Source organism: Fomitopsis serialis, assembly GCF_022376445.1.
Source record: "Fomitopsis serialis strain Sig1Antser10 chromosome Unknown B0H18scaffold_263, whole genome shotgun sequence".
NCBI classification, from domain to species: Eukaryota; Fungi; Basidiomycota; class Agaricomycetes; order Polyporales; family Fomitopsidaceae; genus Fomitopsis; species Fomitopsis serialis.
In genome coordinates this window covers 30,058-50,677 of record NW_025955223.1, presented here as the reverse complement: position 1 = coordinate 50,677, position 20,620 = coordinate 30,058, and the positions used below count along the sequence as shown (strand labels likewise).

Genomic DNA, 20,620 nt, shown 5'->3' with positions numbered 1-20,620 from the left:
AGGCCACTTTGAGAGATGGCCCGTCCAGCAAGCTCTCCGGCCGAGCGGCACCAAAACGGCGAACGGTAATGGCCATGCTTGACGAGCCTGTCATGGTCCGATGTGTGATCGGCATGTGGTGCTTGTGTGCAGCTTCCTCCGTAGTGTGGTCCCGCTATCAAAATTTGTATTTTCGTCTCGAAGCTTACTGATCTGCGCTTGTGAAGACGCTATGCCGAGACTAGATGTGCTGCGGCGAGGTCGGGGTCCGGTCAATGACGAATGCACGAGGCGTCACGACTTCGAAGTGCCGCCAATTACACGGGAATAGCCATGGGAGTCTAGCAGTGATCCAACACGAAGGTTGGTGAGAAACCGTGTAATCACGATCTCAGGATTCGGAGACCGAGGTCAGCAGTCCCCTCGGAAGGTTGGCAGCCGGGGATGGTATGAGAATATCCTGGCCTCGTCCAGAGCAGGAGAACACGGTACGTCCGAGAGCGAGAGCGAGCAACGATCAACCACTTTGATGGCCGAGCATTCGCGACATCGTGAACATAAGTATACAGCTTGATCGTAATTTGCATATAGGGTCGCGTATTTGCTTCGTGTCGACGCGTGTCACCACTGCCGACGACCACGAGTCCGCTCGAACGCGAATGCCTTCGAGAAACATCCTGAGCATGAGGGAATTCAGCCAAAATCAATGTCGGTATATGCCGATCATCAACAAGAGGAGATGGAGTGGGGTACAGAGGGTAGTTTGTGCTCAATCGGCACAATGAGCGGCTTCGAATCATTATAGGCATTCATCATTTCGGATCGCGGCCCATCAGCATGTACAACGCATCGAACATTCACTCCAGCACAGGAATGTAAGCCATCCAGCGCATTTCTCTAGTCGGAGGTCGGACGGAGGGCCTGGCGGCGCGGCCAGCGCTCGAGGGGACCACCCATCGCATGCAGGAATCCGAACCCAGTCCCGTCGCCCTGGAGAGCCGTGGGTCAGCGACCATGCCATCAACACCATCACCAACTGGGCGAGACTCACGATCATCTCGTGCGGGAACCCGCGGACGAACGGCAGGACGTCCTCGAGGTACTTGACCTGCTCCTCGCTGAGCGCGATCTCAAGCGCGGAGATGTTGTCCAGCAGGTGCTCGACCTTGCGCCCGCCGACGAGCGGAAACACGTTCGGCGTCTTCTGCAGCACGTATGCGAGCGCCACTGCACAAGCCCGTCAGCGTACAGATCGGCGGGTACGCGGGAGACGGAGACTCACCAGCTGTGATGCTCTTCGCCCCGACTTCCCCAGCGACCTTCTCGAGCGCGAGGCAGACCTTGCGCTCGCCTTCAGTGCGCTCCCAGTCCGGTCCGAACCACATGCGACCTGCAAGTAGCGTGAGCCCATCTGGCAGACACGTACTCCATGCAGCACCTTTCTCGCCTGTCTGGCGGCGACGTTCCTCTTCGGCGTCTGTCCGGATCTTCCCTCCAGCGAGCACGTTCCAGGGAGCGAGCGCCATGCCTGAACATTACCGTGGCCATCGTCAGACCATCGTGCTCATCATGAGTGGTCCACGGAGACCTCTCACCTTCCTCGCGCGCCATGTGGATGATCTCCCGCTCGAAGTCGCGCTCGAGGATGCTCCACGCGCCCTGGTAGATCACGAACGGCGTCTTGTTCGCCATCCGCGCGTACATATTCGCCTTGGACACGATCCACGCAGGCGTGTCGGAGATGCCCTAGACAGAGGTTAAGGTTACTAGGTTTTCCTCCGTGTAAGGTCGTGGCGTACCAGGTAGAGCACCTTGCCTTGGGCTACGAGGTTGTGGAGGCCGTTCATTACCTCTTCGACGCCGCAGGCCCAGTCCCACTACGCGGTGATGTGTCAGAATGACGCTTCGCAAGGCAAAGTACAGGATACTCACCCAGTGGACGTAGAGAATATCGATGTAGTCAGTGCGGAGCTTCTTGAGCGACGCTGCGACAGACATGTGGAGAGACTTCATGTTGTTCCCCACGTAGTGCGTCTGCTGGGGGATGTCCGTGCCACGCTTGTAGTTGGAAGAGTACTGAAAACAAACGCCGTCAATGCCTCGTCCCGCGCCACCCCGTCGGGAGACATCACACACCTTGGTCGCAATGACCATCTGGTCGCGATTCCCTCGTTGCTCCATCCACTCGCCGATGAACTGCTCGGACGTCTCGTCCTGGTAGTTGTTCGCGGTGTCGATGAAGTTCCCGCCCGCGTCGTAGAACGCGTCGAGTAGCTTGAAGCTGCTCTCCTTGTCCATGGCGCCGAACCCGATCTTGTCCCACTTGTCGCCGATGTTCATCGCCCCCAGGCAGAGCGGCGAGACGTACATCCCCGCGAGCGGGGCGAGCTGGCGGTGCCGGCCCAGGCGTGTCTTGGGCGGCGGAGGCATGACGACGAAGGTAGACATCTTGGCTGTATTGAGTTAGTGTAGGAATGCTGTTACGGAGAGGTGGAAGGTGAGGTGAATGACTTTCATCGACGCGAGCAGCCCTTTTATTTCGGGATGCCAGTGGGCTTGCATCGCGTCAGCAAGGAATGGGGACGTCATTGTGAAGAGCCGTCCGAGTGTATCATTGAGGCGTCTCGAACCGAAAGTGTCTTCGTCATCTCAATTGGGAGCTTACATGGTGCTCTGGGACGCCTGTTCCACGGATTCTTGAGTGGACTGCATCGGTAAGCAGCTGGGCACCGGCGGAAACCAACCCCCTAGGAGGTTAATAGCCTGGAACGACTAGCAACTCGGAGTCTCATTGTCGAGCCGGTCGATCACTTGGGTTCTTCATGGCACCTGGATGAGAGTACACCCGCCTGAGTACGTAGGCCCCATACTTTTTTGTGGTCAATCACAGAGCTTCCATTAGCCTGATTTTATAGAGAACGCCGGAGGTATAGCGTACCAGGCATATCTGCAGCGTGTCGTTTCACACTGACATTGATATGGTATGAACAGGCTGGTGCCAATGGTTTCAAGTTGTGAACTGACCCAGCCCCATCCCGGGCCGTCCAGTATATACTGTGAGTAGCAGTATATCAACGAGGTCGCAACGTCCGACGATCGATTTGTTCGTCCTCGCCATTCGGAGACACCGAAGTAGCGGATGTGGCTGACAGAATGTTAGTCCAGGCAAACATGGGCTCTCATACCAAGACCCTCCACACGGCGCATGTGTGGGGTCTGTGTCGCACACACAAGCAAACACCTGTGCGCCGCACGGGATGCGGTTCACGGTTCACGACAAGGTGTTCAGAAGGTACATAAGTTCTTGTAGATTTTGACAAGATTTTGAAGCGGAAGATGAGGAGGCGGCTCCTCCGATCCGAGTCGCACCGACGCGCCCAGCCACCGTTGCGCGGTCACGTGGTCAGAGTGTACGCGGTGGCCCTGCGGAGCCGGGAGCCAATCACGAAGCCGAAATGTCGACGGCACCACTACGGCACCGCGTTTCCGCTTATGTAATAAGTAGAGGAAGAGGGATTGCAGGGGATTGCCCGTTATCATCTGTTCCACTTCCTGAACCAGGCCACAGTCGTGAAGGCAGCTTTAGTTTACGCCATCGTGAACGCCGAGACGCCTGAACCGTCGACGATGGACGTAGCAAAGGACATGGGCCAGGTGCGCCTTCTTTGAGCCTAAGATGATACTGATTCCACCCTTTCGATCTATGCGTCGACCCCCCGTAAACGCGTAAACCGTTGCCCAAGGAAGGCCCGACTCGGCCCATTCAAGTGTTCAGCATGTTCAGACGTACATTGTTCAGATGAGACGCTTTATGCATTTGGCCTGATCGCAGTCGTGGTCGTGGAGAGAGGTCGATGTTGCTGGTGGCGCATATATGCGCTGGACGAGACGAGCAGTGACCAGTGACCGGTGAGTAATCATTATATCTTACTGCAACACTGGGTCTAGGTGACAATTAAATCTGCTGAACAATCAGTCGGGCCCGCTTCCCCTTGGGTCTACCAGTTTTGTATGAAGCTGTCACGGCGAGGTCAGTATCACCGACACAGGAGTCTAAGTGGTGCACGGGTGTCGAAGGTCAAACCAATAGCTGAAACCCTATGCGCGAACGAACTCTAATTTATTGTCGCCGTATTGCCGGAATATGTCACCGTGACGCTGGATGGCAGTGCTCACTTGAGTTGCAGCTTGGCTGCAGCCGTTGAACGGGACATCCAAGGCCAGCCCAATGCATGGGGTACGCGGCATTGGCACGTTAAGAAAGCCCGTTCTCCGCCATCCCTGTGGGGTACATATGCAGTACGTCCTTGCGGATGCAGGCGCCAGCGATGCAGTCGTCAGCGACGCTGACATTGACATTGCACCCAGTGCGGAATTCATATGCAGCTGGAGACACATTAGGTACAGTGCACTAGCTCGAGTCACCCGGTCAGTAGAGAAGTAAACAATACTGATATATGTCCGGACAGCATAGAGAAACAGCAATGCGGATGTTTCTCACCACCTTGCCATGGTTCACCGGGGGCGGAGAGCCTGCTGCACAGGCCACTTATCGAAGTGGCCGCCACATTTGAACGGATCCGAGTACGCAGTCCCGTCGCCCTGCAACCATTACGTATCAGCTTCAAGCCTCAGCATCACCGCATAATCCCGAACGTTCACTCACAATGATGTCGTAAGGAAACCCTGGTACGAACGGCTGCGCGCTGTCTATTAATGCGATATGTTCGGGACTTAGCGAGATCTCCAGGGCCTTCAGGTTGTCCATCAGCTGCTCGACCTTACGGCCCCCGATAATGGGAAACACGAAAGGCGTCTTCTGCATCACGTATGCGATCGCCACTGCTCGATAGCTAGTCAGTCCGTCGTCGTGATGTCGTTCAAGAGTACGCACCGGCCGTGATACTCTTTACGCCGACCTCGCCTGCGACCTTCTCCAGTGCTTGGCATACCTTCTTTTGCTCTGCCGTGCGCTCCCATTGGCCGTCCAGGATGGTCCGGCCTGCAACCAGGTCACTTTGTGGCCAATCGACGTGCACCAGTCTTATTATGCGCTCACCTCGTTCTCCGCTCTGACGACGACGCTCTTCCTCCTCGTCGGTGCGGATCCTGCCAGCCCCCAAGACATTCCAAGGCGCGATGGCCATGCCTGCACACGCACGCGTGAGCGCTAAGTGTCCCATACGGCGGGGGCGTACTCACCTTGTACTCGACACATCGGGATAATCTCGCGCTCTATGTCTCGGTCGAGGGCGCTCCACGAGCCCTGGTAGATCACGAACGGCGCCTTTCCTGTGAGCCGAGCGTACATGTTTGCTTCTGACACGACCCAAGCCGGCGTGTCGGATACTCCCTGCGGAAGATTCAGCACTTCCGCAGGCTACTACCGAAGGGTTTTTGGACACTTACCAGGTAGAGTACCTTCCTCTGTTGAACGAGATAGTGCAAGCCGTTCATTACTTCTTCGATGCCACACGTCCAGTCCCACTTTTCAAGGAGGGTCAGCGAAGGCCTACTATTCTGGGTGCACGACTTACCCAGTGGACGTAGAGGATGTCGATGTAGTCCGTCCGCAGTTTCTTCAAGGAGTTCTCGACTGACAGGTACAGGGACTTCATGTTGTTTCCAGTGAACGTTGTTTTCTGCCGGTAGTTCTCGCTGCGCTTGTAGTTGTTCGTGTACTGAAATGCATTTGCTCAGATCCCGCCCCTCGTCAAGAGCGCTACGAATGAATTCTGCCGACCTTTGTCGCGATGATCAACTGATCCCGCAATCCGCGTTCCTGCATCCACTCACCCAAGAACTCTTCTGAGCTCCCATCCTGGTACATGTTCGCGGTGTCGATGAAATTTCCGCCCGCATCGTAAAACGCGTCGAGCAGCCGGAAGCTCTGGTCCTTGTCCATCGCGCCCATCTGCGTCCACTTATCCCCGATGCTCATCGCCCCGAGGCAGATGGGCGAGACGTGAACGCCCGCGAGGCGCGCCAGCTGGCGGTGCCGCCCAAGCCTCGTCTTCGGCGGGGGAGGTGGGGCCCAGAAGTCTGACATTGTCTGCAGTTCAGTTGAAGATGTCCTGGAGGCTGTTCGGGTAGACTGTCGACAGTCACCATGCCGGGCGTAATGCCTCTTTTATACTTCGCAGGCATTGGCGACGGAGCGACCTCGGGGTCGCGTCCTTGACATCGGTGGGGGATGTGGGCGCGGTAGGAGTCATGACTAACTGGTCGAGACCCGCCTCGTACGCCGATGGCAGAACTCAACGCTGCCTCCCCGTTCAGTCACATCGGGTTCGTCATACGCTCGTATGAGAGTTCCTTGCATACGATTGGTAGCCCTATCGGAGTAAGAGATTTGTCACGCCTGGCAACCTTTTATGATAGCAGATACATAGCTGATCATGGCACTTCAAACAACCCCGAACAGTGAATCCTAACAACCGATGTCACTGAGATTGCGTCTGTACGTCAAAACTCAGTATGCTTAGTAAAACATTGCTGACCAGTCTAGACGCGATGGCTGCACTTGTGCTAGATGTCGTGACTTGGAAGCCTACCAGCGCCTCACAAAGGTGTTCAAGAATGTCCATGCATACTGTATGTTTGCTACTTCTCATTGCGTCATAACCATTTTCAGCCACTGTTAGAAGGCCGGATCGCCTGCTGGCGAGGCCACTTGTCGAAATGGCCCGCCGACTGATAGATGGGGGCATACCACGAGCCGTCGCCCTGCAAGCATGCTATCTTCAGCCCCAGCATGCCCAGCCTGATGATGCGAAGGACTCACAAACATGTTATGCGGGAAGCCCAAATCGAATGGGAGCACGTCTTCGATCTGCGCGATCTGGTCCTCGTTGAGGGAGACGTCAAGAGCGTTGATGTTGTCCATCAAGTGCTCGATCTTGCGTCCACCGACGATCGGGAACACGTATGGCGTCTTCTGCGTGACATATGCGATTGCAACTGGCCAATATTGTGAGGATTCCGCTGATCCTAACCGACAAAACCATGACTTACCAGCGGTGATACTCTTAGCGTCGACTTCGCCTGCAATCTTCTCGAGAATCTTGCAAACTTCCTTCTGCTCAGGCGTGCGCTCCCATGCGTCGCTTGCGAGTTTCCTCCCTAAGAGGGTGTGAGTTATCATTTAACTACGTCGACGGCCCAGAAGGAAACATGGGGCAAGCTCACCATGTTCTCCGGTTTGACGCCGACGTTCTTCCTCTGCGTCTGTGCGTATTTTACCGGCAGCAAGCACGTTCCACGGCGCAATGGCCATCCCTGCATCAGCAAATCTGAGCTCTCCACCCTACGCGAAACATCTGGATACCAGCTCACCTTCAGCACGCGCCATGGGGATGATCTCGCGCTCAAGGTCTCGCTGCAGGACGCTCCAGGCGCCTTGGTATACCACGAATGGGGTCTTTCCCGTGAGACGTGCGTACATGTTGGCTTTGGAGACAATCCACGACGGAGTATCCGAGATGCCCTGCGTGCCATTCACGTCAGATCAAGCAGGTGATAGATGGTCCAAGACACGTACGAGGTAGAGCACCTTGCGCTCCGCGACGAGGTGGTGCAGGCCGTTCATCACCTCCTCGACTCCGCATGTCCAGTCCCACTGCAAGGGAGGTGTGAGCCGTCATCTACAAATACATCGAGAATACAACGCACTGACCCAATGGACGTACAGTATGTCTATGTAACTCGTGCGGAGGTCTTTGAGGGACTTCTCGACGGACAGGTAGAGCGACTTCATGTTGTTCCCCACGTAGCTGGTCTTCTGTGGCATGTTTTCGCCACGTTTCCAGTTGCTAGTGTACTGCACGAGGAATCCGTATCAGGTATGCCTTCCACTGATAGACCGCACTAAGACTGACCTTTGTAGCCACCACCATCTGGTCGCGCACACCGCGCGCCTCCATCCATTCCCCGATGAGCTGCTCCGACTCGCCGTCCTGGTAGTTGTTCGCCGTGTCGACGAAGTTTCCGCCCGCGGCGTAGAATGCGTCTAGAAGCTTGAAACTCTGCTCCTTGGTCATCTCGCCCATGCCCAGCGGGCCCCATTTCTCGCCGATGCTCATCGCACCGAGGCAAAGCGGAGATACATGGATGCCGGCATTGGGTGCCAACTGTCTGTGGCGGCCAAGCTTTGTAGCTGGTGGGGGCGGGACAGATTCAGCCCAGAACTTCGAGAATCGCGGGCCCCTGGATGACATGATGTCTCGCTCTTTCAGGTGAGGTGAGATTGAAATCGGTAGTATGCTCGCGATAGAGGACGTCTTGGTAGGGATTCTGGGGTCTGTAAGGGGCCGCTATATACTCGTGAGTCCCATATTCTACTCCGAGACTCATGATGCTATTCGCATCTGTGTAAGCAGGGGTCGACCTGAACAATGTTGTCGGAGCGCCAGCAAGATCATGTACGCGCCTAAGGATGATGTACACGCGATGGATGCATAGCGAGGGCGAGTCGACCGGGCTTCATGGGTAAAGGCGCACCTCAGCTCTAACAAGGAGTGTGTCATATGTCTAGTCGGGTTCCGGAGGATCATGCCAATGTAGCGTACCTCTCGGTTCCACTGGCAGGAGTCCAAGACGTTTCCCACCTAACAGAAGGCCGTGTAGCCCGAGCGACATCGTTTCGTCCCAGTTGGTGACAAGATGTAGATGCCTTTGCGGCGCCAGCCGCATAGAAGTCTCGGGGTACTTACGGTGAAGGTAACCCACACAATGTTCCGAATGCGGGGATACAGGGGAAGTGTCCGTGTGTGGGCGCCGGCGCTCGGGGCCAACCTTCGAGCGTTACAGCAGACTCTTCTTTCCAACAATGTCGGCGATCTTCCCAACAACTCCTCGGGCGCAAGCGTACACCACTAGGCGTTGTTCTAGACCTTCCGTACTCTGCGTCGGTCCCGACTTTGCCTGCAGCGAGGATATTCCCGGGCGCAACAGGCATTCCTACGAAGATGCCCATGAGCTGTGTGTCCTATGTACGTCACCGACAGTTCGGCTCACATTTGGGATGCGCCGTAGGGATGATTTTGTGCTCCAGGTCTTGTGGTTAAACACCTTGGTGGTTACACCACGAGAGTTATCTTCCCCGTCAGACGTGAGTACATATTCGCTTTGGACTCAGAGATGATCGAAGACGGTGCTGAATGCACTCCGTACGTTCGCATCAGCCACGCAGATTTGTGCTGACCACCGGACGAGATACATACGAGGTAGAGCACCTTGGGAGGTGGCGGTTGTAAGCCTCCGTGATGGAGTCATCAAACAGCGTGCTCTAAGTAGTGCAGGCCCACGATTTCATGTATCACAAATACATGCAGACACCTTACGCACGAGCGAAGAGTCCAATCTTCCGCCAATAAGCAACCCACCGCTTCACGTCCTCCACGCCTATCTGCCTCAACCCCGGGTCTGCCAACGTCGGTGACGCCTCCTTCGCTCGACTCACATCCATGTCTGCCGTACCCAACGTCATCTTCCCCTTGTCCGTCTGCAGCCGTATCTCGCGGAACTTCGGGAGCAGGTGTAGTGCATGCAGCCTCGCAGCACCAGTGGTTTCTCCTTGAGCCGCGGCGTACTCCTCGAGCTTGGCCAACCATGTGGCAAAGGGTACGAGCGGGACGGCGAACTCGGCGGAGATGGCGACAGCGAGGTCGTGCCACGGAATTGGGCGCGGGTGCACGAGGTGGACAAGGCCAGTTGGGCTTAACGCTTTGTGGAAGTCGATGAGCGCCGCCGTGGCGAGGTCCGACTGTATCCAGTCAATGACCTGTGCGATAGAGCGTCGTGTCAGCCGCTACTATCATGTTGCGCATGTAGCCCGAGGCTAGATTGCACTTGCCCTTTCGTCATCGGGGAAGCAGCCCAGCGTGTGCGCGCTCTGCACCATAGATGGGTACCACTCATGAGCGTTCCATGCGCCGTCAGGGCCGGCGCATATCTGGCCAAGCCGTGCGATGAGCGGCGTGAGCGGGGTATTCTTGCCGGCGGTGAATAGGATCTGCTCAGATACCCATTTTGACTCCGCATATCCCGTGCCGACAGACCACTCCGCTGTTGCTGCCGTCTCTAGTATAGTCTCCTCTGACGGTGCATCTGTAATGGAAGCTGTAACGATCTAACCGATTGACAGAAGCACTGAGACTCACTCTGAAGGGTGCCCATGGAGCTCTCGAAGAGGAGCCTTGGTGGCTCAGGTAAAGGAGAACTGAGCGCAAACTCGATGAGAGCCCGCACACCTTGTACTTGTGGTTCGAAGGAGCTGAGGCTGATCACAAAGTCGACGCGCCACGCTAGATGACAGTCATCAGCATTATCACCTGGGTCGACATTGTTGCAATGGAAGAGAAATCCGCACCGTTGTGTATGATGTTCGTCACAGAGCAGTGAAGTTCCCTAAACACTTTCTCGCCTAGCCCGAAGTATGTCTTTGTCAAGTCTCCCTCCAGCAGAACGACCTTATCCGAGTCCAGGATGCTCGCATCGAGCTTGCGGGAGAGCAGCGCCGCCTGCTGCCTCTCGCGCAGCGACTGTTGGTCTTTCGATGCCCTATTCAGAGCATATATCTGCTCGACATCCTTCTTCGCCGCGAGCTGGGAGAGCAGATGACAGCCCAAGCTCCCCGTCGTACCTGTGACCAGGACGATGTCACCGGCGCGTCGTTTGACACTGGGGTCCGCCTTGTGAACGGAAAAGCCGGAAGTATACTTGGCTACCATCGCATGCATGGCGTTGATGCGGTCTGCTGAGGATGTAGTATTGTCTTCGGACTGGTAAGTACCGAGCGCGACGGACGAGATGAAGGCAGAGAGTTGCTTGATGCTCGGGTTACTGTAAACGAAGCCTTGCGAGACGTGGCGGGTTTCGACCTTCGCGCTCTTGCGGACGGCGCGTAGCAACGTGTTCCGTATGTAAGTAGCCTGAAGACTGGCCGTCATACATCGTCAGTGATAGTACTGGAAGGTCGACCATGCATGCGGTCTCACCTGTCGCAGCCATGCTGGAAGAGATCATCACCATCACGCGGACAACGTTTCAGGATATGGGCGACTGTCTTGCGAACAAAGTCGGTTGCCGTCGTGATGTCCCAGCTTACCGGTGGTGCAACGCTGGACTGGGAACCTGCGTCCACGATATCGTACAGTGCGTCGATTTCGTCCTCGTACTGTTGGATCACAGCTCCGCGACGCACGGTTCCCTTGGCTGTGTAGGAGAACGGTTTGTCCGGTTTCGCGACTATGATCATCTAGTGGAAATATCACGTGAGCAACAACAATGATTTGCTGGGGCGAACGTAACCCACCTCCTTGAACAGGCGCGAATGCTGGGGGCATACAAGTTCGTCTTCAAGATCGTCGGCCTGACTGGGTAGTGAGGCAGTGCTCTTATTGTGAAGTGAACCACTCAACGTACCATATCTTGTTACGAAACGCGACAAGGCTGGCTTCGTCCGAGGGATCGAAGCTGTACTCCGGCTTGGGATCGATCAGAATTCCAGCCTGTAAACGCCCACGACCAAACATAGCGGATGCCTGGACATGCGGATCCTGGTTCATCATTGTTTCTAGTGCAGCATCGTAAGCCGACTGTTATGGCATAGTCAGTGACTGTCTATACCTAAAGGACCTGGGTTGGTCTGCAATGATGCCCCCGTCAATCTTCAGGTTCTTTGCAACAGTCCTTGCTACTCACCTTCTCGCCGGTACTGTGCATGATCTGATCATCGGTGCGACCCACGACCTTGTACAAGCCCTCTTGAGTTGGATGGGGCGCGACAAGGTCGGAAGTCGCGTAGGCGTCCACTCCATTGACCTTGGTATTGACTACATTCGGCCGTAAAAGCTCATTCTCCTGCAACGAAAGTGTGTGACTGGATGATTCGTGAAGCAAAGTGGTGCATACCACAATGATGACCTCGTATTCATTGTTGGTGCAGGGATCAAGCTTGACATTCAGGAAGGACCCGAAGCGGAAGTACTCCCAATCCATCCCTGTCTCAGCTGCGAGAGAGTTCGGGATCTCGGTGCACACATGTTAAGACGATCTTACCTGGCAGAAATGTACTGATAACGCCAGTTTCCGTACTGATGATGCAGTCAGAGGACGGACTTTGAAAACAACGGATTGTATTGTGCTTACGATCCATAGTTGCAGAAGATTCTGACGCCTTGCGACACTCGATAATCGCCGCGTTCCTTGTTGAGCGGGCCGCCACCATACGACTGTGCGACGTGTCCAAGTCAGGTTTGATGGTTATTGATATGATAGAGATTTGTTCACGATTCCGTCAATTGTAGCAAGCCATTTAACCCACTCTGGATTGTGCGACCACGCCTAGTTGAGGATGTTCAGCGCACTGGACTTATGGGGAACAAATAACACAGACCTCGACGATGGAAGGCACAGTCATGATTAGATCGGCCTTAGTTGCCATCGCGCCATGAATGATGCTCTCGATTGTTGGAATAGTTGGAGAGGTTGTCGGCGCCGTTATAGCGATCGCCTGTCCATAAGCGCACTAAGTCATTAATAATACAAGATCGTCAGCGACAGTATACGTTATCAGTCATTTCGGGCATACAGCAAATATTGTGGACATGATGCCCATCGCATGGAACATTGGCATTCCGAACAACGCCATTACGCGGCCGGTCAAGTCACGCTCTCCGTAGAATACAGCTCTAGAGATTTGCAGCATTCTGCGGTACGTCCAAGGAATGGGCTTCGGGAAAGCAGTAGAACCTGATATGGTCTTTTCAGGAATGATACATATAACATTAAGTGCCACACGTACCCGAAGAATGGAGGTAGAAGATGTTCTTGTCCAACCCTGGGTGGTCATATGGGATGTCTTGCTCGGTGTTTCCCTTGAGTCCCACATCGTAGAAGTCGTTGAAGACGGGCATGGGCGACACTCCCAGAGCAGTAGAATAGCTGTACTGTGACTTGAGGATCTCGCATGCCTCCGCGTTCAAGTCTTGCATGGCCTGATGAAGCCCCACGAAGATATGCACAACGTTGGTTTTAGCGAGTAAATGAGCAACTGCCACAGCCGAGTTGCGTGCTGAGAGGGGAAACGGGGTGTAGCCAGCACGCATGATGCCCATCATCAGTGTTGCATAGGGAATGGCGTCTGCAGAGGCTCGTAGTCAGAATTGTCCTTCCGTATGACATCAGCCTGAGACTAACCTGAGGCTGATAGTATCGCAACTACCGGTATCTCATGAGCCGGGTGATATTTATGGGACATGCACTCCGTGACCAGTATGGCAGCTCTCCGGATGGCTACGCTTGCTCGACTCCAGTTGACCGTATTGACGGCACCGTCCTGTCCTGCGTACACGAAGAGGCGATGATCGGCGGAATGCTGTTCATGAAAGTCGAACATCTGGGGGAAGGTCAGTGATCCATCTAACGGGGGGATTTTGAATGTGGCGCAGGAATGGCCTTGGGTATGAGGGTGGGGAGGGAGGAGGTGCAAAGACGTTGACATGATGACGACAGACAGCAGTGCAACTCAGCGAACGAACGGCAAGGGGGCCTACTATGAGCGTATTCCCTACGTTATATGTATCACCCATTTGCATAGGGCCTATGCCCATGAGGTAGCACATACACTAGGGCGCTGCCAAATATCGATCACAAGTGGCATCGACGTGTGGACAAGTTCGTGTGGAACAACTTCCTTGCCAGTGGTTCGGACTTCGCGGGCGACCGTGACAGCCTACTTCACATCGCAGCCAGATAAGTGACTGCCTTCTTCATCCCTTGATGACTTGGCTCGAACGTAGAGGAACGCACGATACGCATTGCATATAGCCATCCGGTTCTTGAGTGACTGAGTCTATAAGTACAAGAGAGGTGTTGCCAAATGAGAAGTTACCGAATTTGACCTCGAAACAAACCCACGTGACAATATACTTCAACGTGCGCGCGGACTTCAACTTGGCAAGTTTTCTGAACAACTGGCAGCTTGCTGTTCAAAGCTTCAAGCTTCAAGCTTCAAGGATCATGCAAGAACCGCAAAGCGACGTGTCCCAAGTCGCGCCGGGTACGTGAGTCGGTGTGCTATCTGACAACCCTGCGTACCTAGATTGAAAGAGAGGTCTAAAATGCGCGAAAGCTCGCTAGACCGTACGGTTCGCACTCATCGTCAAGGAGTGACATGAGGTACATCTGCCTCTAGGTCCGTAGACAATAGCGAATTAATCATAACTCTTACAGGAAGTTTCCAGGCCAGAAACGCCGCCGCGAGATTGAACTTCATTCCAGTTGTGTACAATTGTGTACATGAGGAAACCGGTATCGTCTGTTCCTCCGCGACCAGGTCGTGAAAGTATAGAGGCTCATCAATCAGCGCGCCCATCGCTCCCATCTTCCATCGCAAGAAGTCGCAAACACTTCGAGGAATCCGTACCACTGAACCGTGACGTCTTGCACGCGACACCATGTGTGAACTAGAGCTTGGAGTCTTATCTTCGACTGCGGCGGATCTTTGCGTGGTGAGTACGTTCCATTGCGATAATCCTGGTTCACCGACCACTGAGAGCTTTTAGACGCGAGTACGATACTGACTTCCCTGCGCTCTGACTTTGAGTGAGAACGGTTCTCGGCAAGCGTCGTCAGAGCATAATAACTGAACTACTCGCTGCGGCGAACGCGGCTATGACTACAGTGCGGTGTAGTGTCTATATGGCAGTGCATGCCTACTGCTCCGCTCTCGATGGTTGGCAGGTCCTAATATGTCCCCACCTGTACCGGTCGCCTTCAGCAGGTCGGATCGCCTCCTAGCAAGGCCTGCAGCCTGCGGACTTAGGAGCATACCACAAGCTGTAGTTTTGTAAGTTATTGACATTCACTTCAATTTCGTGCTCAACGTTGCGCCGCTGGTCGGCGATCATGACTATATCAATAGTGACATACCAGCAATAATAATGTTCGCAGCGCCATCCTCGCCGGCGTTCTTCTCAAGGATTTTGCGGACTTCGCTGCCCAGGCGTGTCGTCGATGTACCTGTACAATCATCAATTACTGAGTATTGTGATCAGAACTTAACTCACATGCTGCGAACATGTACACTACCCCAACCCTCCTTCAGCCACATCCTTGTGGCATGCGTCCATCCTCTTTCGCTCTCCGAGTCGCAGCCTACCCTTCCTCCCTCAACTCTGACCTTCTTGCTGCCTCTTCATCTCGAGTTTCTACAATTCCCCAAGTACTAGCTTACTAAGTAGAAGAGCGCCTAGATCTGACTAAGCCAGTCATCTAATCTGACCAGACCAGGCTCAACCACGGCGCGAGCCGATTCCGTCTCTTCTCCTCTGACTGCTTGTCGCCGGAATGGGCTCTTGTTCGCGTCGCAGGTGCTTTACGTGATTCCTTGGAAGTAACTCTTGTACTTGTACTACTATATCGCGTTACCAGCTCGACGAAATATCCTGAACGACGCATATCTTCCGACCATATCCCATGGCTCCGGCCCCTGCTCCTGCAGCGGTTAAGCAAACGTCGAGCGGCGGCTCGGACAAATCCACCTTCAAGCGCATCGAGGACGAGGAGGTCAAGCCATATGTCATCGTGAGCGACCTTGGGAAGGGCAGCTTCGCGACAGTGTACCGAGGGTATCATGAGGTGCGCAACGGTCAAGTCTCAATCATATCCTGACTAACGAACGACCCAGCAAACACACCGACAAGTAGCGATTAAGACCGTCAGTAGGGCAGGCCTTAGTCCCAAGCTCTTCGATAACCTGCAGGGCGAGATAGAGATCCTCAAGGCGTTGTCGCATCGGCATATCACAAGATTGCTGGATATCGTCGTAAGTCGCTGTATATCCTGCTGCATGTGAACGATCAACCCATACGCTTCTGATCCAAGCGTGCAGAGAGGAACATATATCTCATCATTGAGTTCTGCGCCGGCGGTGATCTCTCGAACTACATCAAGAAACGAGGCAGGGTGGAGGGTCTCGAATACATACCGTCTCCTGGCGCAGCTCCGACGTATTACCCACATCCGAGAACAGGAGGCCTTGACGAAATAGTCGTCCGTAGTTTTCTGCGTCAGCTTGGTAAGCACCCTGGTCATCGCTGCTGGGCCTTCTTAACATCCGTCAAGCTCGCGCTCTGAAGTTCCTGCGACAGCGGAACCTCATCCATCGGGATATCAAGCCGCAGGTGAGTGTGAGCTAGAATTGCTAGATATTCCGTCATTGACGCGTCGCAGAATCTGCTACTGAATCCCGCATCACCCGAGGACCACGCAAGGGGTCATCCCCTCGGTGTGCCTATCCTCAAGGTTGCCGACTTTGGTTTTGCTCGGTCGTTACCTCAGGCTATGATGGCGGAGACGCTTTGCGGATCACCGTACGTCTGCGTGCACGTCCCACGCTGTCTCTACTCACCTTTATTTAGACTGTACATGGCCCCTGAGATTCTCCGATACGAGAAGTACGACGCGAAAGCGGATCTTTGGTCCGTGGGTGCCGTGCTGTACGAGATGGCAGTCGGGAAGCCGCCGTTTCGCGCGTCGAACCACATCGAGCTTCTCAAGAAGATCGACACCTCGAAGGGAATCAAGTTCCCTGACGAGGACCCGCAGGCCCAGGCGCGTGCGCAGGCTGCAGGCGACGAGCTCAAGTCGGTGCCCAGCGACGTCAAGATCCTCATCCGGAGTCTCCTGAAGCGCGTCCCTGCGGAGCGGAGCAGCTTCGAGGACTTCTTTGGGAGTACTGCCATGGCGAAGTCGAAGTTCCCGCGTCCGACGCCTGAGTTGGCCGATGATGGTGGTGTCGAGTACGGCCCGGATGGCAAGCCTATCACACCAGCGCATCACAAGGTCATCCCGCCGGAGGTGCTTGACCCCAAAGCGATGATACCTCCCAGCAAGTTCAACTTCAGAAGACGGGAAATCGTGAGCGGAGGACCACAGGACGGGCCGTCTGGAAGCAGGTATGCTAGCGTGACAATTTCTACGGGTGTTTGTATCGACGTTTCATTAGTAGTCCTACTAGCAACGGAAATGGTATTGCCGAAGTGTCGAGATCACCAGCGAGGTCGCCCCAACACGAACCTTCTCCTCTGCCTAAGCCGGCTTCCGGGGAGTCGTCCGATATACCCGGAGAGACTGAAGAGGACGGCCTCCTTCGACGCGAGTACGTTCTTGTGGGTGACAAGCGAGCCGTAGAGATCAACCGTGCTGTAGATGGTAAGTCGAGACTTTTTTCGTTCGAAGGCGCTGCCCATCCATGATGCCTTGTTTGCAGAGATCAGCACTGCCCGACGACGGCCGCTGCACGACAGACGTGTGTTGCCCATGCCCATGCCCCTTCCCGACGCCAGGACGCGGTCGGCCTACCCGGACTTTGGGACACCGTCCCCACCAACGCCAACACCACGTTCCCTCCACCACCGAATCCCAACGCGCCTGCGCTTTCCTCGTCGCCCTCCAGCGCAGGCTCGCGCGCAGCGTCCAACGCACTGACGCGCGCGTTGAACATCGCCACCAAGAAGCTGTTTGGCTCGTCCGGGCCGCGGACGGCGTACTACAAGGAGTTCAGCCCGTCGCCGTCGTCGCCGCGGCGGCAGACCATTCTGTCCGGTCGGACGCAGGGCCTGGGGCTGCAAGTCGACGGCACGCGGGATCCGATGGAGGATGAACTATTGGCCTCGCTTGAACAGCTCGCGCAGAAGACGGAGGTGCTGACGCATTGGGCGGACGAAATGTACGAGTATGTCAAGGCTATCCCGCAGAGTACGTGCGCGCGCATTCTTGCCTAGCCTGCGTGGATCCTGACTTCCTGGTAGAACCCCTGCCGGACCCGACGAAGTTCATACGTCGGGAGGGCGAGCCGGAACGACATGCGGTGAAGCGGAAGAATGCGGATATCCAGGCGGAATACAACGCGATGACCGGTGTTGCACTGTACATGCTTCTCATGTCGTTCTCGCAGAACGGCGTGAACAAGCTGTGCAACTACTACGAGCACTTGCAGATGCGGGATCCGGATGGAGAAACCGAAGTCAGTGAAGGTTTTGATGAAGGTCAGTCGACGCTTGTCAATTGTCGCACATTGTCGATGCTTACTGTGTTTCATGGCAGCGTTGACCTACTTCGAGGACCACTTCAACAAATGCCACGACCGTGCTGCTTTGGTGAAGACGTGGTTGCCCGCTCAGTACACGGGGCCGCCCACGTTCCTCGACCAACTCATCTACGACCGTGCTCTTAGCCTTGTGAGTTTAGTAATCCCTCGATGTAGATGCGATACTCATGTCTTCCTCAGAGCAAGATAGCCGCTCGGAAGGAGCTCACCAACGAGATGTTGTCTCATGACGAGTGTGAGAAGCTATATGAAGAGGCGCTCTGGTGTCTGTACGCGCTGCAGGACGACCTACTGCAGAAAGACAATCCATACATCGAAGAGGACCGCGAGACAATCTCGACGTGTAAGTCCGCCAGGTGTTCGTCCAACTTCGCTCTGACAAGCACTCCGCAGGGATCAAGCGGACAAAGCTGCGCCTCGTTCGGTGTCGTGTCCGGATGGGCATGAACGAACACGACCGGCTCCGCGACGCCAATGCGGACGTGAACCTCTCTGATGTACCCCGGGAGCCACCTCCATGGGAGGTACCCCTCTTAGACCAGCAGGTTCTGGCGTCGCCGCGGTAGCCCCTTCACATTATGCCTGGTATTTCTCCTAGTCATTCTTTGTATAGATATTCCTGCTGGGTGTACGTTACTGCTAAGTATTGGTCGGAGAGGTGGACGTCATCCAGTCGATGTTCCACCTCTGTAATGTTTCGATCCGTTTGTCTTCTTCAGTCGTCTGTCACACATACCATGGACCCGCACGCGCTCATTCGCTCTGCATACGCTGTACAGTACTTATACATCATCTATGTGCTCTTGTGCATTCTTTCGCTATGTCTCTTGTGCAGTCCCTCGTACACTCAGAAGTCAAAGCTTTTGTTGAGGTCTTCATGGAGATGCTCGCGCATTCCTGGCGGGAGTTTTGGCTCGCCATTTTCGGCAATGTACCCTAGCGGCAGTCATGAGAGGACGGCGTTACATGTGGGCTCGTGGACGCACTGAACGGCATCTCAACGCTTTCTTTTGGGTTGAAAGTAATGGTCGGATGGTCCTGTTGGGCGTTGTCATATAGGCAAGCAAGAAAGGTGACCATCGCTTACAATGTAAGAAATTGCAGACAGTGAAACTACAGAGGTGATGAGTACATCCTTACATTCCGATGCATCGAATTGATAAAATCTAGATCTCACTTTTGTCCTGCACGACTAGTTTTGTGACCCCGAGAGCCGTATCAGTCGTCATCTGAATGGGACCAAGATGTCGCGTAGGAAATCCCAAGACTCGAAGTTCAGACGTTCGGTCGCGCGGCGGATCATCACCTATCGGCAGAGCATTCAATATATGTTCGACCGCTGCCTTCTGTCGGCTTACCGAGTATACCCTGTATTCGTAACATTAGCTCAGTTCAACGTATAACGCCTGCGACACAGACAGGTTGTAGTTCAAACATACGCACGCCGAAAAGAAAGCACTCGAATCGGCCGTCTCCGTCTTCAGGCGATACTCCCTTCTCTGCCTTCGGGTCAAGTAGGCACACTTTCTCCATGGGTATGGAGAGGCCTCGCATTACATCCAGGATAGCTTCTGAGTGCGCAGTGGCCTCAGCTAGCTCTCGTTTGTTACCGGTTGAAAACAGAGCGGTGAGTGTTTGACAAGATGATCGGGACAAATGCGTAAAGTGCACATGTCCATCGGTCCCTGCTAATGATCGCATATGCTGAGAGTGTGTAAGCTGTGTGTTTGACGGGCTATAGATAATGTGAGGACCATGTATTCCAGTTCTACCCACTTCGGTATCGCTTTAGATGTCTGTTCGTCCTCCTCCATGTGCTCTGCAGATCACAGCACAATTGGTGAGCCGTGACCATGTAAATTGTCAGACTTATTTCTCACCGACAGCATATCTGAACCCCATGTCAGCCGTTCGAGATTGTGGACAGTAGAAAGTAGTTTCTTGAACGGTACCTTACATAGGAGGAGCAATGACGTCCGGATGTCTCGGGCCGCCTTTCAGCGCTTCAGCGCTTTCAACCCAAGCGGCGAGGGCGGCGACTCTGGTGAGTCTCCTCGGGCCAGTCCGTCCTATACTCCTGCCATCGCGCAATGGCTGAGCCTACCCCCAGCTCCCCGCAGAGCTTTGCACAAATTCTCCAGACATGCGATAACTTCCGGTTGAACCTCACAGATCCTGCAGCAGAGCATCTAGTGACTTGGCGCCTGACTCCCGATCCAGAGTCTCCTGCCATCGGTCTTCTTCGACCACCCATTGTTCAGCAGCTGCTACACGAAACAGAGGGAAACAAGGGTGGCTTTGCATGGGAGGTTCAAGAACACGACGGCAAGCAGGTCATCAGCTTTGCGTCACACGTTAACACATCCGCCGCTCGGTCGCGCGTGATGAAGGAACTGTGCGAGCGCTGGCGAGACGAGGGTCTCTGGTCAGACGTGGTTGGCCCTAAGAAATGGCGCGGGGAGATGTATCCCATCTATCGAAATCCATTTGGCCCACACGATGCACCAAATGAAGCCGAGGAATTCG

The 20,620-nt window shown here is 54.8% G+C and overlaps 3 protein-coding genes across 3 annotated transcripts; 1 reads left to right on the top strand and 2 right to left on the bottom strand.

Annotated features, from left to right (window-relative positions):
- Positions 1 to 9,159: 9,159 nt before the first annotated feature.
- On the bottom strand, positions 9,160 to 13,483 carry B0H18DRAFT_1160073 (acetyl-CoA synthetase-like protein; the record flags this gene model as incomplete). Its single annotated transcript, XM_048035803.1, has 16 exons — positions 9,160 to 9,787; positions 9,878 to 10,086; positions 10,140 to 10,283; positions 10,349 to 10,917; positions 10,977 to 11,236; positions 11,294 to 11,354; positions 11,404 to 11,576; positions 11,683 to 11,841; positions 11,893 to 11,990; positions 12,040 to 12,074; positions 12,130 to 12,212; positions 12,271 to 12,324; positions 12,377 to 12,508; positions 12,572 to 12,732; positions 12,785 to 13,123; positions 13,180 to 13,483. 16 exons carry the CDS (start codon positions 13,481 to 13,483, stop codon positions 9,317 to 9,319), a joined length of 3,252 nt encoding a protein of 1,083 aa, XP_047885307.1. The 3' UTR covers positions 9,160 to 9,316.
- Positions 13,484 to 15,459: 1,976 nt separating this feature from the next.
- Positions 15,460 to 18,660, top strand: B0H18DRAFT_1127635 (Pkinase-domain-containing protein; the record flags this gene model as incomplete). Its single annotated transcript, XM_048035290.1, has 12 exons — positions 15,460 to 15,621; positions 15,671 to 15,808; positions 15,868 to 16,060; positions 16,108 to 16,166; positions 16,216 to 16,355; positions 16,404 to 16,940; positions 16,994 to 17,196; positions 17,257 to 17,742; positions 17,796 to 18,032; positions 18,091 to 18,224; positions 18,275 to 18,437; positions 18,488 to 18,660. The coding sequence occupies 12 exons, from the start codon at positions 15,460 to 15,462 to the stop codon at positions 18,658 to 18,660; spliced, it is 2,625 nt and encodes an 874-aa protein (XP_047885306.1).
- A 154-nt stretch (positions 18,661 to 18,814) lies between these two features.
- B0H18DRAFT_1097915 (DUF431-domain-containing protein) lies at positions 18,815 to 20,028 on the bottom strand. Its single transcript, XM_048032485.1, has 8 exons — positions 19,975 to 20,028; positions 19,849 to 19,913; positions 19,514 to 19,798; positions 19,453 to 19,462; positions 19,272 to 19,400; positions 19,182 to 19,207; positions 19,081 to 19,132; positions 18,815 to 19,030 (listed from the first exon to the last, which is right to left on the bottom strand). Exons 1-8 carry the CDS (start codon positions 19,994 to 19,996, stop codon positions 18,942 to 18,944), a joined length of 678 nt encoding a protein of 225 aa, XP_047885305.1. The 5' UTR covers positions 19,997 to 20,028; the 3' UTR covers positions 18,815 to 18,941.
- Positions 20,029 to 20,620: the final 592 nt, after the last annotated feature.

Excerpts from the sequence above, each read along its gene's own strand:
- B0H18DRAFT_1097915 (XM_048032485.1), bottom strand. The coding sequence starts at position 19,996 with ATGGGGTTCAGATATGCTGTCG. Across the intron at positions 19,799-19,848 it reads GGGTAGAACTGGAATACATG|CATATGCGATCATTAGCAGG; the intron begins GTCCTCACATTA and ends ACACACTCTCAG. Across the intron at positions 19,031-19,080 it reads AAGCGTTGAGATGCCGTTCA|GGTACATTGCCGAAAATGGC; the intron begins GTGCGTCCACGA and ends GACTGCCGCTAG.